Raw genomic sequence first — 14,834 nt, 5'->3', positions numbered from 1 at the left:
GGGGCCCCCCCGCCGCCACTTACGGCCTCCGCCCAGCCGCCGCCGGGCGCCGCGGCCCGGGCCTCCTCGGCGGCGCGCTCGCTGAGGCGGCGCAGGGCGCGCACCGGCCGCCGCTCGCCGCCGATGCCGCCGCAGGGCCCCGGCGCGGGCCCCCGCTCGGCGGGGCTCATGGCGGGCGCGGCGCCCCTCCGCCGCGGGGCCGGCAGGGCCGGCGGCGCCCTCCGGCTGGCGGGGCGCGGCGAGGCCTCGCGGCCCGGGGGCGGCCGCCCGCCTCCTCCCGCTCCCGCCCCGCTCCTCCGCGCCCGCGGTTACCGCGGCAACGCGCGCGCTGGGGGCGGGGCGAGGCGGGGCGGGGCCGGCCGGAAGTGACCGCCGCGCGTGGGGGGGCGGGGCGTGCGGCGGCGCCGTCATAGCGGGGCAGTGCGGCGGGGGCGCTGCGCCGCCTCGGCCCGGCGCGGCCCCCTCCGCTCCGCTCCTCACCTCACAGGAGCGGCCTCGAGAGCCGCCGGGGCCGCGGCGGGGCGGGCGGGCCCCCACCAGGCAGTCGCCTCTCCGGACGCGCAAATTTCGCTCGCTGTCGGGCCTGCGCTTTGCGCTTGTGACGGAGGGCACCGCGGCCGGAGGCTTCACCTGCCCGCGTGCAGGCAGCCAGCAACGGCGTGACGCCTGCGTGTGGGGGGGAAGTGGCGTATTGCACCCCAGCTGGGCAGCGGAGAGGAGCTCCCCAGGTCCCTTCCGGCCTGCTTTCTCCTGGGGGTCCGGCGATCCGTGTGGGTGTGACCGCCCGAGCCCCGTCCCTGGGCCTGGCCTCCGGCTGGGGGGGCTGGAAGAGGAAGGATTCGGGAGCCCCGCTGGAAGAGGGCACCCGGGGAAGGATTCGAGAGCCCAGCGATAGGCGGATGTCAGAAGGGCCAGCCGGGAACGGCAAATGGGACAAATGTCAGAGTTGGGCATCTTTAATACATCTTTAATACATCTGTTGCTTAAGCTTTATTAAAAACAAGCAATCCTTTTAAAAACAGTAGAACTATTTGATTAGAAAAAGACTTTAAATAGGATGCTCTTTATGATCTTCTCTACAAAATGATCTGTACCATTTTTTTCTTTTCCACTGTAGTCTTAATTGTTATTAGTCTTAGGCCAGTCACTTTGAGTCAACAGAGATGGTTGATGCTTAACTAATGAAGTAGTGTGTGAGCTTCATCAAGACATACAGTAAGGCAGATTCATAAGGTCATGAACTGAAGTAAACTCTTAAAATTGTGTTGTTGGTGGTAATACTGTGAACTTATGTGGATCCTGATTTAAATAAAAAAGAAAAGAACACCCACAAATCAACCACAAAGCAGCTCTCCAAACTGTCACATCTCTGCTTAGCTGACTGTTACTAATCTGTGTCTGAGATCACATGTCCTTGATACAACACTGTGAATCACACAACTTGCATCACAGCAGATAAAGACCGTATACCCTGGTAGGTGAAGATAATATTTGATACAGAAGATAGATATCACTGTTCTTTAACAGAACACTTCTTTTTGTCATATATGTGTACCTCAGGAAGTTATATTACCTAATTCTGATCTGGTACTTCTCTGAGATTTTTCCTCATGGAAAAAATCATAAAATCTGAGCTATTCAACAAAATGAAATAGTGTAGAAAGGTATTTAAAAAATATATGCACACAGAACAATTGTCTCATTCAAGGCTTACAAACTGTCAATGTAAAATGCCAGTGTCAGATTCATGTAGTCACATACGATTATTAAACTCGTGGCCTATATTCTAGTCTAACACCCACATAGTTCATCAGCTTCAGAAGAGCTGCACAGATGTAAATGAGAGTAGAAGCTGACCTTTTGAATTCACATACTGAGTCACAACTTCATCTCAAAAGCTGATGTAATCGTAATGTACTTCACCTTTACATCCATTTTATCTTCCTACAATTCTCATTGCTAAAAATAAACCTGTTCTGGAAAGTTAAAGTGGACATGTGACAGTGGCCACTTTGGATAAGCCCCTGCACTCAGACACTCCTCTCTCCCTATTATGGTTCCACTGTATTTCTGCCTAATGCTCCCGGCACTGGCATCTGCTTTCTCCTGTATTACCTGGATTCAAGGCAATTGGTAAATACAACAGAAGAAAGCTCCCAGTTCACTGCTTTTGGTTATTTGGATCACTCTTGCATTTATCTTTACATATAACTTAAATCTTAACAAAAGAGGGGACAAGATGTGTCTGTTCAGTTAGTTGGAAGTTCTGAGACCTCAGACTGATTTTAAATGCAGTCTGGCACTGCAGAAATGTCAGACTCACTTAGTGCTACATAGGCAGAACATGAGACTGTCTTTAACATTTTTGATGTCAGCTGGAAGATGCAGAGACTGCCCCAGAAAAGTTATTAGGACAATGTTATTAGGATGAATTTTATTAGACAACATGCTATTTAAATCTGCAGACAGGAGAGGAATCTGTAGGAATCAAAACAATGCCTGATTGCCATTGTCTTACTCTATAAAGACTATTTGTAATGTAAGACCTCCAGCTCTTCTTACACCATAATAGAGCAACACTGCATAAAATGAGTTCTAAAAAGGATACCATAGCATAAAATATTAGAAAATTAGTAACATTTTAAAAATGTATTACTGTTGTTACTAACACTAATGAAAGGTGAAAACAATAGGAATGTATATTCTCAGTGACCAAGCAGAAGCAACAGATACAGTTAGATCTTTGTACAATAATCTGTGCATTTTACTAGCAATCTGTTTACATTATGACTGGTCTATTCCTGATGAAACTTCAAAATCATCCTGTCATAAAGATACTGTTTTCCAGGAAAAGAATACTGGGTATTTCTTTAAAGGGGCAGAGTCAGAATTAATGATTTCATAATCAGCTTGTTCTTGACAGTGTAATTCTGGGTAGTGTCCTTAATACAGCATAATAAAAGAACAGACAATATGAGACTTTTAAATGTTCATTATTCTGTGAACTAAACAAAGATAGATGGGGATGTATGGATGTCTACTGGCACACATACTAAGTCATAGTTCCTGTATGTTGGGAGTGCTTGCCTGGCTTGCAGCATGTAAGCATTCGCTGTGTATAAATATTTATAGCAGGCAAAACTGAAAGAGCGTCCTGTTATAAATGAAGATGTCTGATGATTCCCATTTTGAATTCATACCACAGTTTTCACATCATAGAAGGATCCACAAGGCTGCAGGCTATTTGAGGGAATGTCTGTGTATATATTTGTTAAATTTCAGTGTTTGAAACTGTTTCATTTACCATGTCTTTCTTAAATTCATTAGATGAGAGAAAAAGGAAGGAAGACAAGCCTTGTAATAAGGACACCTTCAGGAGAAGAGAAAGACGTGGGTAAGAATCCCCACAGCTTCACCGTTGGCAAGTGAGCAAAAGGGTAAAAAGAAGGCAGCAGCACATCTCCCACAGTAGATGCAACAAGACATATCGGGACTGTTCAGATCAAGCACCTCAAGTGAGAGAGAAATACCTGTATTACGGATCCTGGTGATCCTGGTGGAGTTTGTGTGTGACAGTCCTCAACAAGGTCAAGGCTGAGGTGCCTCTATTTGTGCCAGAACTTTAGGTGTCTGAGGGAAATTATAGGTGGAAATGTGAGTACCTCCAGGGTTGGCTGGTGAGTTGATGCTTTGATGACTTAAGTACCATATATTTCTGATTTTTTTTAAGCATCTAATTGCTTTCTTCAACTTTAGTCCACTAGAATAGGCAGTGAAATTCTTTACAGTGGGCTGCGTCTGCATTTTACTGATCAAGTCTCTTTCTACCTTTTTTCCCCAATATGCACATATCCATTCAGTATTCTCATTCTTTTGAAAGGCAAAGGAAAGAATCATCATGGTTTATCTGATGTTGACTAGAGCTGAACTCAGCCAAAAACTTCTGAGCAGTGTTGTTGTTATGAGTATCAGCTTAAATGGGTGTGCATTTACATCTCACATTGCTTTGACCTGGCTAGCCCAAAGTTTACCGTATTGCTTTTTCCTTTCTTGTAACATGATTTTTTCATAGTTTATGCTAGTCTTTGTTTTACAGACTTTGCGGAATCTGTATTTCCAGCTCGGTTACGTGAACTACGTTGGTCACAATCATCAGAGAAGAAAGGAGGAGTGTGTTTTTTTTGCCCTGTGAAACTTTACCAAGGCTGTGGGGAGAAAACAGGAGGCTTGAAAAAGCCAAAAAGCAAGAGTATTACACAAGTTTAAAATAAGAAGAAGTTAGGCAACTAAAATTACCAGAAGAGGGGAAGCTGAACACTACTAAGATATCCCTATTGTGTAAAGTACAGCAGAAGTTTAAATGGCCCCAAACAATTATGTCTTCAGTGTGTATCACCTTATTACAAAGACATCTCAAAAAGCAACTGAAAATCTTTTGTATGTGAAATCTGATTTAAGCCCATTTAGTTTATTCTGATAATTTTATAATAGTTCAAAAAATGCAAAGACTTTATCATGTTAATGTAAATAATAATGTTCTTACTGTTTTGTGTTTTTCAAGTGAGATTAACTAACATTAGCAAAGAAACAGTGTTCATTCCTTAGAAAATTTTCATTATGATGGAAATTACTAAAATATTTTTAAGGTTGTAACCTTAAATCCTCTTTTAAGAATTATTTGGGCTTGTTCTGTTTTTCCCCCTAAATAAAAATGAGTAAATGAAACCCAAATATGAGTTTTATATTGTTTTCTTGAAATACTCATTTTTGGAGGGGAGGAAAGGGAAAAAGGCCTAGTGAATCTTTCCCTTAGGGTGCATTAAGGGATAAGTAAGACAATTTAAAGATACTGGGGTAATGAAGTCAGATATAATCCTTGGGGTTATTCATTTTTTCAAAAACTATGATCATCCTGTGAATTTAAGCCAGTGACATGACAAATCATTGGGAAGTATCATAGTGTCAAATTTAACACTGCCGAGCATATTTTTTCATTCCCTACTTATGAGACATCTGTCATGAAAAAGATTTGTAACCTATGAACTATTTTCATACTTACTAAGAAAGGACTTAAAGCTTAGTTCTCATGTGAGGCAATGGAAAGCTTTTCCCTTTGTTTTAGTGGTTTCAAAAAAAAAAATCTTGGTCCTTATCAGGTTTACTTGTCCCATTATTAATCTCATCAGCCACATTTCCACTGGCTAGCCTTTCAAAGGAACACCAAGTGCTGCAGATAAAAAATGATGAATGAGTAGAGGCTCCTGCTTAGATGTTAAACCAGAATCATATGTCAAAACAGTTCAAATACAGCCTTTATTTCATGGCAGGATCATTGTTTTTAATGCAATTTACTAATTAAAAATGAGTACCAGATTACGGACAGTCTGGAATGAAGCGGCTTTCTAAAATAGCATTTTAGCTCCTTGAACTGCCTGCACCAGAGTCTGGTTTTCATTAAAGTATAATTCATTCGAATATTGCTTGGTAATTATTACATTATCTTCTGAAAAGAACAAGCACTGTTCATGTTTTATAATCAGTCTTCTATTTAGACTGGAGCTGTTTTTACTGCAAATGGAAATCTGCAGCAAGACTGTGGTAGGTGTATTTTATTCAGCAGATGTACTGTAAACGCATTATAGCAGATTAGCTGGATTTCTTCCTTTAAATGTACACTGCGAGATCCAACTTGCAAGCCAGCTGTTTCTTATCGGCCTGTTTAATCTTCCAGGGCCCGGCTTTGCTTCTTCCTTTTAGCAGCTATTTCTGTAACGGTTCGGACGAGCAAGAGCGCCGCAATGACTTTTAATGCTTCCACCGGGGAATCCCTCCCGCCTCCTCTTTCTGGATGAGATCCTCGAGGAAAGACCCAGAATACGGAGAGGAGGCGGAGAGGAGCGGAGTAACAGCGATATTCGGAAAACAGGGCGGGGGGGGGGGGGGCTGGCAGCCGGAGCGGGGTATAAATAGGGAGGGTGGCCAGGCCGCCGCCGAGGCGGGCAGAGGGGCGGGGGGGAGCTGGAGCGATGGGGAAGGAAGGATGACTCGCGGCGTATCTGCCTGCCCGACTCCGGCACGTCAGCAGGCAGCCGGAGCGCCTCAGCCCCGCGGCGCGCCAGGCCCCGCCGCACGTGCCCCCGGCGGCGAGCGGCGGCCCGCGGCAGCGCTCGGCAGCCCCCGGGGCCGGCGGCGCGGCGCGAGGCGGGGCGGCGGCGCGGGCTGCGGGCAGTGGGCAGAGCCCGCAGCGCAGCGCGGCCGCTAGACCGCCGCGCCGCGCCGCCGCCGGGGAGGAGCCCCGCCGGACCCCCGCGCCGGCACGGGCACAGCGGGGCAGCCGGCGCCGCGCCCGCTTGCCGCCCATGGATAAGGCAGGCTCGCTGCACACCTCCGTGCCCACGCCTCCGCCTCGCCTCTACCTGCCGCGCAACTTCAGCTGCAGCGCCTGCCTCTATGGCAGCCTGGCCGAGCCGTGCAAGGGCGGCTGCAGCCCCGACGGCGAGGCGTCCCCCCCGCCCGCGGTGCGAGAGGCGGCGGGCGAGAAGCCGTCCCGCGGCCGCGAGCCCTCGCTGCCCGCCGTGCCCCCCAGCCCCACGCAGCGCCGCCGCGCCAAGTCGCTGCCCACGCCCGGTGACCGCAGCCTGCGCCCGGCGCTGCAGCAGAGCCCGTCGCGCCGCAAGACCGTGCGCTTCGCCGACTCCCTCGGCTTGGAGCTCACCTCGGTGCGCCACTTCTGCGAGGCCGACCTGCCGCGGGTGCCGCCGCCCGCCCCGCCGCCGCGCCCCGCCGACCTCCTCAAGACCAGGAAGCCGCCGGCGCTGGGCGACCTGGAGCCGGTGCTGTTCGGGCCGCCGCCGCCGGCGCTGGAGCCGCTCTTCCCGCCGCAGCCCGGCGCCAGCCCCGGCTTCGCGGAGCGGGTGCGGCAGCACAAGGTGAGGCTGGAGTGGGTGCGCGCCGAGCCGGCGGGGCTGCGCGGCGCCGTGCGCGTCCTCAACCTGGCTTACGAGAAGGCCGTGTCGGTGCGCTACACGCTGAACCGCTGGGCGAGCTGCGCCGAGGTGCCGGCCGCCTACCAGCCCTCGGCGCCGGCCGACGGCCTCACCGACCGCTTCTCCTTCCACCTGCCCCTGGGCGCCGCCGCCGCCGCCGAGGCCTCGCTGGAGTTCGCCGTGCGCTACCGCGTCGCCGGCGCCGAGTACTGGGACAACAACGAGGGTGCGAACTACCGGCTGCGGGGCCGGCCCCGCGCCCCCGCCGCCGCCTGTCTCCCGGGGGACCCCGACAGCACCGCCTGGATCCACTTCATCTGAGCCGCGCGGCCCGGCCGGCGGCGCGCGCCCCCGCCGCGGCCGTTGGCGGCGCGCGGCTGCGACCGTTGACGCGGCGGCGGCCGTTGGCGCGGCGGGGGGTCTCGCGCCTCTTGAGGCGCCCCTCCCCCCTCCCCCGCAGCCGCCCGCACCGATCCCTGTGGGGAAGCGGGGCGCTGAGGGCGGCCGGTCCGAGCAGGTCCCCCCCCGCGCCCGTCCTCCGGCTGGCCGACCCCGGCGCCGCGGCCCCTCGCAGCCTGGGGGGGAGGCAGCAACCGCGGAGCCGCGCCGCCGCCCTCACAGGGGTCTTCGGCCTCGCGCAGTCCTCGTCTCCGGTTGCTCCTTTGTAAGTCACCAGAAGATATTTTTGAATTCTGTTTACAGATAAATATAAATGATTTATATTTTCTATTTTACTAGCTGCATTTAGGGGAAACCTTTCAGACTTCCCTAAAGATGTCAACGCACGTCTAGGTGTAAGGTGTGTAAGTCACTAGTGTCGGGTAATGCCACTGGCGTTCCACAGCGTTTTCCGCTGCAAGCTTGCTAACGTTTTGTTATTATAACCAAAGTTGCTGTGAAATAAGGATTTGAAGAGCTGATTTCTGAGGGGGGAGAGGCTGTAGACATTTGCAGAGTTTTCTAGGCAGAACCAGGATCCAGGGATGCAAACAAGTCCTCTCGAGGTGCTGGAGGCCAGGACCGGCTGCTCTCGTGTCTGCAGGATCAGTGCTGGAAGCACAGAGAACGGTATCATAGAGCATCCTATTTGCTTAATCCTGCTTAAGCAAAGCTTGGTTCCCAGAAGATGCTGGATCCTTGTTCAGAGCCCCACTGATTGAGTGTCCAGGTGGACAGAGATTCATTTGTGTTAATTGCCCTGCCAGGTTAAGGGCCTTACTGGGGAAAGATTATGGTATTAAACCCAAAAGACAGAATATGGAATAGCCCCTGTATGGCTTTACTTCTCATGCTACAAACATGATTAATGAGCTTAAACAAATATTAAAAATTTTTTGAACCCTATTTAATATATATAAAGAAATTTAGAAAAGTGGTAAGAAAACAGCATCATAGTCTACTGAGAGATTTTCAAAAATGAGTGTTTTAAAGATGGGTTGGTATGTTTTCATAAAGGTTTGTCAGAATTTTGTGTTTGTTTCAGTACAGTTTCTCCCATAAAGCTGCTTGTGTTTGGGTCTGCAGGATTGTCATGACATTCCACCAAAGGAACCGGGGATGGCACGAATTGAGTCCATAATTTTAGTTTGCATCCCAAGCAACATTTTAAGTTTTATTTCTGTTAACAGTTTGAGTTTCTTATGCTAATATATCAGTGCAGGAGCTAGCTTTTTGAAAAACAAAATGCCCCACATTTCTTGTAATAATTCCAGTAAACCACAGATTTCATAAAGCCAGCTGAATTAGGTCAAATAGAGGAAAAGTCATATCTTGCTGTTTAAAAAGAGATTTATCAACAAAAACATTGAAATTGCAGAGTATGCTGACTTCTGTCTTTAAAGCTATGTTTTAAATTATATTAAGAGCGAACAGAATATTTTTGTTTTTAACTTGCTTTTTCAGGAGTTCAGCTGAATACAGGTTGTGCTGGTGCCAAATTTGGGTGCTAATTTTCAAGGACTTAGGCATGCATGTGTTTGCAGGAGAGGGACCTGCATGTATTACTTCTGAGAGCAATAAAACTGATGACAATGTGATCTTCCTATCTGAAGGGCTGTAAGATCAGGCCTTTAATGTTTTGGGTCTTCTGTAGAATGCTTAGAAATGAAATGTAATTTTAACTACATTTTTATGTTCATCGTAAGGGTTAAACATCCCAAAAGGCTTGATTTATGTCAAGTTCTTTTAGAACCTCTTGACTTCTGTGGGAATTGAGAGCACTTTGTCTCCTGAGGGTCTGGTTCAGGCAGCATAATTAAATTTCTGGATTCTGGGAGGAAAAGAACTGGAAACTTCATGGAATTAGAGCACTTCATTTAATTTCTCTAGACCATTTTTTCTGATCTAATAAAAATCATAGCAAGAGTGGTCTTTCTGTATTATTCATAGCTTGGTTTTAATTCCCAACCAGTTTTCTCATCCCCGTGTTTATAATAAAAACAAAATATAAAATAAATAAACTGTCAAAATTCTATTGAGTATTTCACATTTTGGAATATTAAGGCCCTGATCCCATAGCAGAGTAACCATGTGTACCGCTAGTACACATTTATAAAGCCAGGATTGCAGAACTAGGGTCTTAAACTGTTCATGATTAAAGCATATCGAGTAGTGTATATGATAAAGAAAGCCCTAGTGTCTTTTAGCTAACCTTATTTAAAAGAGCCTTAATACTAGAGAGAAGAAAAAGGACCTGTCTCTGTTTGAAAGCACTTTGAAATCTGGTGAAAATATAGGCAAACTCCTTTTTTATGTGTTATAGCTTTCCAAAACATTTTTGCTTGGCCTTTTTACCCCAATAGTAAACCAACAACTGTTACTCAGATTAATGATAACACTGAAGCTTTCTAATGCTCTTGCTTGGAGAAAAAAGTAGTTTCTATGCATTTTGAATTAACCAGTGCTATTACTTTGTTTATGAATATTTAACAAAATTTGTTATTTACTGTTCTAATGGCTTTGGAAGCATGAACAGTGATAAAACCATTTTGAACAATGAATAACTTTAATTATAGAACTTTCAAAATTCTTTTGCAATGAATGGCAATTTTCATCATAGCTTGATTTTTACAGTATCTACAGGCCTGTGACCATTAAAAAAAAAAAACTTCTTATAGCAATTGTGGCTGAAACTCTTTAAATTTGGAATACCTAAAAAGATGTACATGCATCAAGTATACTAGCAAGTTATTCTCTTACCCCTTTTTTATCCTTACTTACGTAAACTTACTGTTGTTTTCAGTTGAAATTTTGGGGGTTTTTTTGTATTTTTATTTTATTTATGACTCCCTTTGTCAAGTATAAATCTGAAAATTCAACCTTTTTGGATGTAGCACACCTACAAGAATGTTTTGCAAAACAGAGAATCCTGAGCTTTCAAACAGTTATGCCTATCCTTAGCATCAAGTTTTGCAGGTAACTTTATGGATTTGAACATGAACACAGACTATCTATGGTATACTGTGCAACTCCAGTAAAAGACATAGTTTTCTGGAAGCATTTATAAACATTTACTTCTTAAAGCCTGGAAAGTTGATGTGGGCCCAGTTGGCTTTGACTAGAGAACGCTACCAATGAAGTCTGTGGGAGAATTTTGAGGGGTTTTAACAGTAACTTACTGCCAATATATGCCAGAACTGCACTGTTTTGATTATACATTATTTTCACTTCTATGACATTAATTTATTTTCAAGCAAGATTTATTCAGATTTATAAACACATGTTTAGTTGCACTGATTGTGAGTATTCTCACCACTGACAGTGTTTATATATGGTTTCCAATCCTGTAGATTTCAGTCTGATGCTATACATGGCTTGCTAGAAGCTTTATGATAAACAGAGATAAAATTAAAAAAAGATACCAAATAACAATTATTTCATACTTATATAAATGATAACTTTGAGGGGAAAAACTTGTGCTGAATTGGATACTTTTAAAGTTGGTAGGACATCGATCATTTTAATGGGAGCAGGAGCAAAACAAATTTCTTTAATTCATATGTCTAAAGAATGTAGTTCCACAAAATTAACTTTCTCTCCCAAAGTAAAATATTTGAAATAATTTCCAGGAGGACACTGATTTTTCTAGGCAGCATTTTTCTGGAAAGATGTCGGCTCTATATTTTTTTTTATTTACATGGGTCAGCTAATGCTACCTTCCTTTCTAAGTGATACTAGAATGTCTAGGCAAGGCAATAATCCTTAGATAGCATACTTCACTTTTAAGTGAATTATTCATTGCTTATGTCTTTGGAGATGTAAAAATGTGTCTGTTACTTATTGTGCAAAATTGTAGCTTTATGAAATGTGCCATGTTATTTTATGTGCAATACAATGATACTTTATACAGTAAGTCAAATTGTATTATATGTCTGATACACATTGATGTTTGCTGCTTCACACTTAAACTGATAGATATTTTGCATGTGATTCTATGCCTTTTATGGCAATATTTTTTAAATCTACCCTAATTATTAGAAATCCTAACAGAATACCAGGAATCAGAACAATGAAGTAAACAAAATTTCAGCTAGCTAAACATAATACTGTATACTAGCATAAAAAATAGCAATTGAAAATATGGTGTGCTCATTTCCAATGAACTTACCTTATTTTGGGTAATTTTTTTCTCCTGTTACCATTCACAAATATTTTTTTCATATGAATGTGTGTGCCTCAGTATCTTATTAAACAACAGAATAAGTACACACATTTTTTAAAATTATTTCTCTGTATGTGAGGGGAAAATGTATCACTTGAATGAACAAATGTCTCTTCATGCATAAGCATGAGCTCTTTACAGATACATGAAATGTTTTTTTGGTAGAGCCAAGAGGCAAACATCTGCTAATTCTATATTTTAATGTAAAATAATCTGGAGAAATAATCAGAATCTGCTTTCTAACTTATTATTAAATATATATTGAATTTTTTATGTGCCTTTCAACATTTGCAAGTAAGAAATCTCATGTGTTCCTTAACTTCCCTGCCAAAGTCCAATAATGGCTTTCTCATTAAAATGAAATTTATAATAAAAATATAATAATTCCAATTCCTGACACATTTTCAGCTGTGCCAGAAATCTTGTATCAGTAGAAGCCAGAAGAATTTGATAACATTTTCCTGTATTACAGTGAAAAACAGTACAGTGGGAAACATGTCTTCCTGGTACACCTCTAAAATTATGTATTTAAGTAAAAAAAACCCTGTGACTGTATTTAATACAAGAAAATATATTTATTGTGTATATTCACCTCTTATAGATATAATTCTAAATATATATTCTATGTGAAACCAGAAATTCTAGTTTTTTATGAAATGTATTTGTGTAGACATTACCATCTTTTCAGCTTTTACTGTTATTTGATGCTGCATAATGCATATCATTAATACTTATGAATGGATTTAATCTGTCTGCACAGTTTGTATCATGAAATTAAAGTGCTCACTATAAGGAATATCTGAAGAAAATGACTTCTATCTTCAAATTATCCTGCATGGCTTTTTGGCAAATCACCAGTAATTCTGTATGCATTTCATGTATACATGATCTGATAATATGAAAGGATTACTTATTGAAATGAAAATATTTTGAATAGTGAAATTAAAGCTTTATGAACATAAATAGTTTAAGGTAGGAAGTAAAAGTAGTCAATTTTGCTGTAAAAGAAAAATACAGTCTTATGTAGAGCTGATTGGGATTTTTTTAAATGTAAGATGGTGACTTTTCAAAATTGAAACATGTTCAGGGAAACATATCTGTTTCAATAGGAAGGTTTTCTCAGGATCAGCTTATTTGAGAGAATTGCTCTAAAATAGCTAAGCAGTAAGAGTACTTCTTAATTTCATGTATGGACTTGAATGTAGGTCTTCCACAATCAAAGTGAATACTGAACTGTGAAACCATTGGCTATTCCTGAGGCTGGACTCTTTATTCAACTTTTAAACATTGCTTTTAAATTATTTTATAGAGCGGAGGTTTGGACCTGGATTTTCCTATCTTATATGAGCATCCTATTCATTCAGCTCTTTTGGGTTTTGTTTGAGCTTTCTCTTTTTGAGAAAGGTCCGATTTTATTTTCATGCATCATAGGAAAATTCTTTTATGTTATAGTTTTTTGAGGGAAGTGGAAAGCAGTTTTCCTTTCAGTTTTAGTCTTTTAATATTAAACAGTAGCATGCAGAATAAAAATATGCTTGACATAACACATACACTAGTAATTCCAAAGAATATAGCTAAGAAAAATATAATAAAATGTGAGATGTGCTTTTTAAAAATGTATGTGCTTTGATTTGATAAGGAAGGCAAAACGTCCTAGTCTCCAGTGCAAGCATATTTATACCAGGGATTTTTTTCTATGCAATACTGTGGTACACCTGTTTTTGTAGGGATTAACTTCAATGGTTAAAGTTTCTGTATCTGTATGTTGTATATAGAATATTCTGTTAAATATGTCAATAGGGAAACTTTGTGTCTTAAATAGTATTATATTTTTAGGCTCTTTTTTGTCCAGTCTGACTTCACAAAGTCATAATCATTCTCCTTTGAATAATGGTAACAAAACAATAATTCATAAAATTGGGTCATGATGTCTCATGCATAACACCTTTCTCTACTCTTTCACCTTCCGGAAAGAAAAATTGTTTGTTGCGTTACTTTTGTGAGTTTTAATTTTTTTTTATCTTCGTATCTTAGAAATAAGCTGAATTGTATTACAGTTTTAAATTGGTAAATCTTATATATATATATTTTTTTCAATTGAGCCCAAGTAGTAGAACGGAAGTTCGCTGGGATTGCTCTCAAGTCCAATTTCTAAACTGTGGTATAATGGATGTTCATATAGATCTTGTGAGTGGCTTCATGGAGGGGCACCCTCCCATGAAGTTCCTACATTTTAAGAGGGCCAGGATATCATAGCTTGATGTAAAATGGGCTCTACTTGAATGCAAAAACCTGCCAGCATCTGGTTTGGAATCCATGTTGTAGTGCAGGAAAATTGACTACTGTGATAGAAAATTAACTATTCTTGAAATGATTTAAACCAACCTAACTTCTCATGTACAGTGGTAAACAAATTATTTCTCTCAGTGATGGCACTGCTGCCTGTTCAAGACAATGTTCTGTAACACGCAAATTTTTGTCATTGTTGCTTTGATTTACCTTGACTTTGTTTAAAAAAAAAAAGTTGTTTCTTAACTTTAAATTGAACTGGTAAGCTGCTCTTGGTTGTAGTTTCTTCTGCAGTGTTTATACAGCACTAAATAATGTTTATTTTTAATGTTTGTAAAAATAATATAATATCACCAAAAGTTCAGAATCAACTTTTTGTAATAATGCCTTGTAATTTATCTAGCCTTACTGTATTTCAGACTATTTTCCACTAAAACTATATCTAGTCACTGGTTGTCACAACTATGAAAAATATATATTTATAAACCTGTAGCTTCTATCTATCATTAAATATGAATGATACAAATTGTGATTGTGTCGTAAATATGAACCTGTTTTTTGACTGAAAAAACATGAGTTCCTTCTGGTTGACAACTTTAAAAAAATGTTCTGATTTATCTGTAGTACACATAGGAAGACATTAGGTAATGTACCTTAACCTCTGAAGACAATCATTTAACCTTTGGGCCAGGTTTTCAAATCGACTTGTCTTCAAGCAGTCTCCATTAAGAGTGTTCTCTATGGAAGCTGCTGTATGCTGAGTTCTTTTGGAAATCTGGTCTTCTGGTTTGTTGTAAGTAATGTTAAGTATAACTGTTATTCAAGAAGTTCGGATGAGATTATTGGTTGGCATAAACGTGCGTAGCTAGCTTTGTAGTCTTGTATCTTTACGCAGTTTA

The 14,834-nt window shown here is 42.5% G+C and overlaps 1 protein-coding gene across 1 annotated transcript; it reads left to right on the top strand.

Annotated features, from left to right (window-relative positions):
* The first annotated feature begins 6,359 nt into the window (after window positions 1-6,359).
* Window positions 6,360-7,307, top strand: PPP1R3E (protein phosphatase 1 regulatory subunit 3E). The gene has a single exon (XM_067302882.1). The coding sequence runs from the start codon at window positions 6,360-6,362 to the stop codon at window positions 7,305-7,307; it is 948 nt and encodes a 315-aa protein (XP_067158983.1).
* The last annotated feature ends 7,527 nt before the right edge of the window (window positions 7,308-14,834 follow it).

The sequence above is a fragment of the Apteryx mantelli genome, chromosome 10, assembly GCF_036417845.1.
Source record: "Apteryx mantelli isolate bAptMan1 chromosome 10, bAptMan1.hap1, whole genome shotgun sequence".
Classification (NCBI taxonomy): Eukaryota; Metazoa; Chordata; class Aves; order Apterygiformes; family Apterygidae; genus Apteryx; species Apteryx mantelli.
The sequence above is the reverse complement of the archived record's forward strand: the minus strand, read 5'-3'. Positions and strand labels throughout refer to the sequence as shown.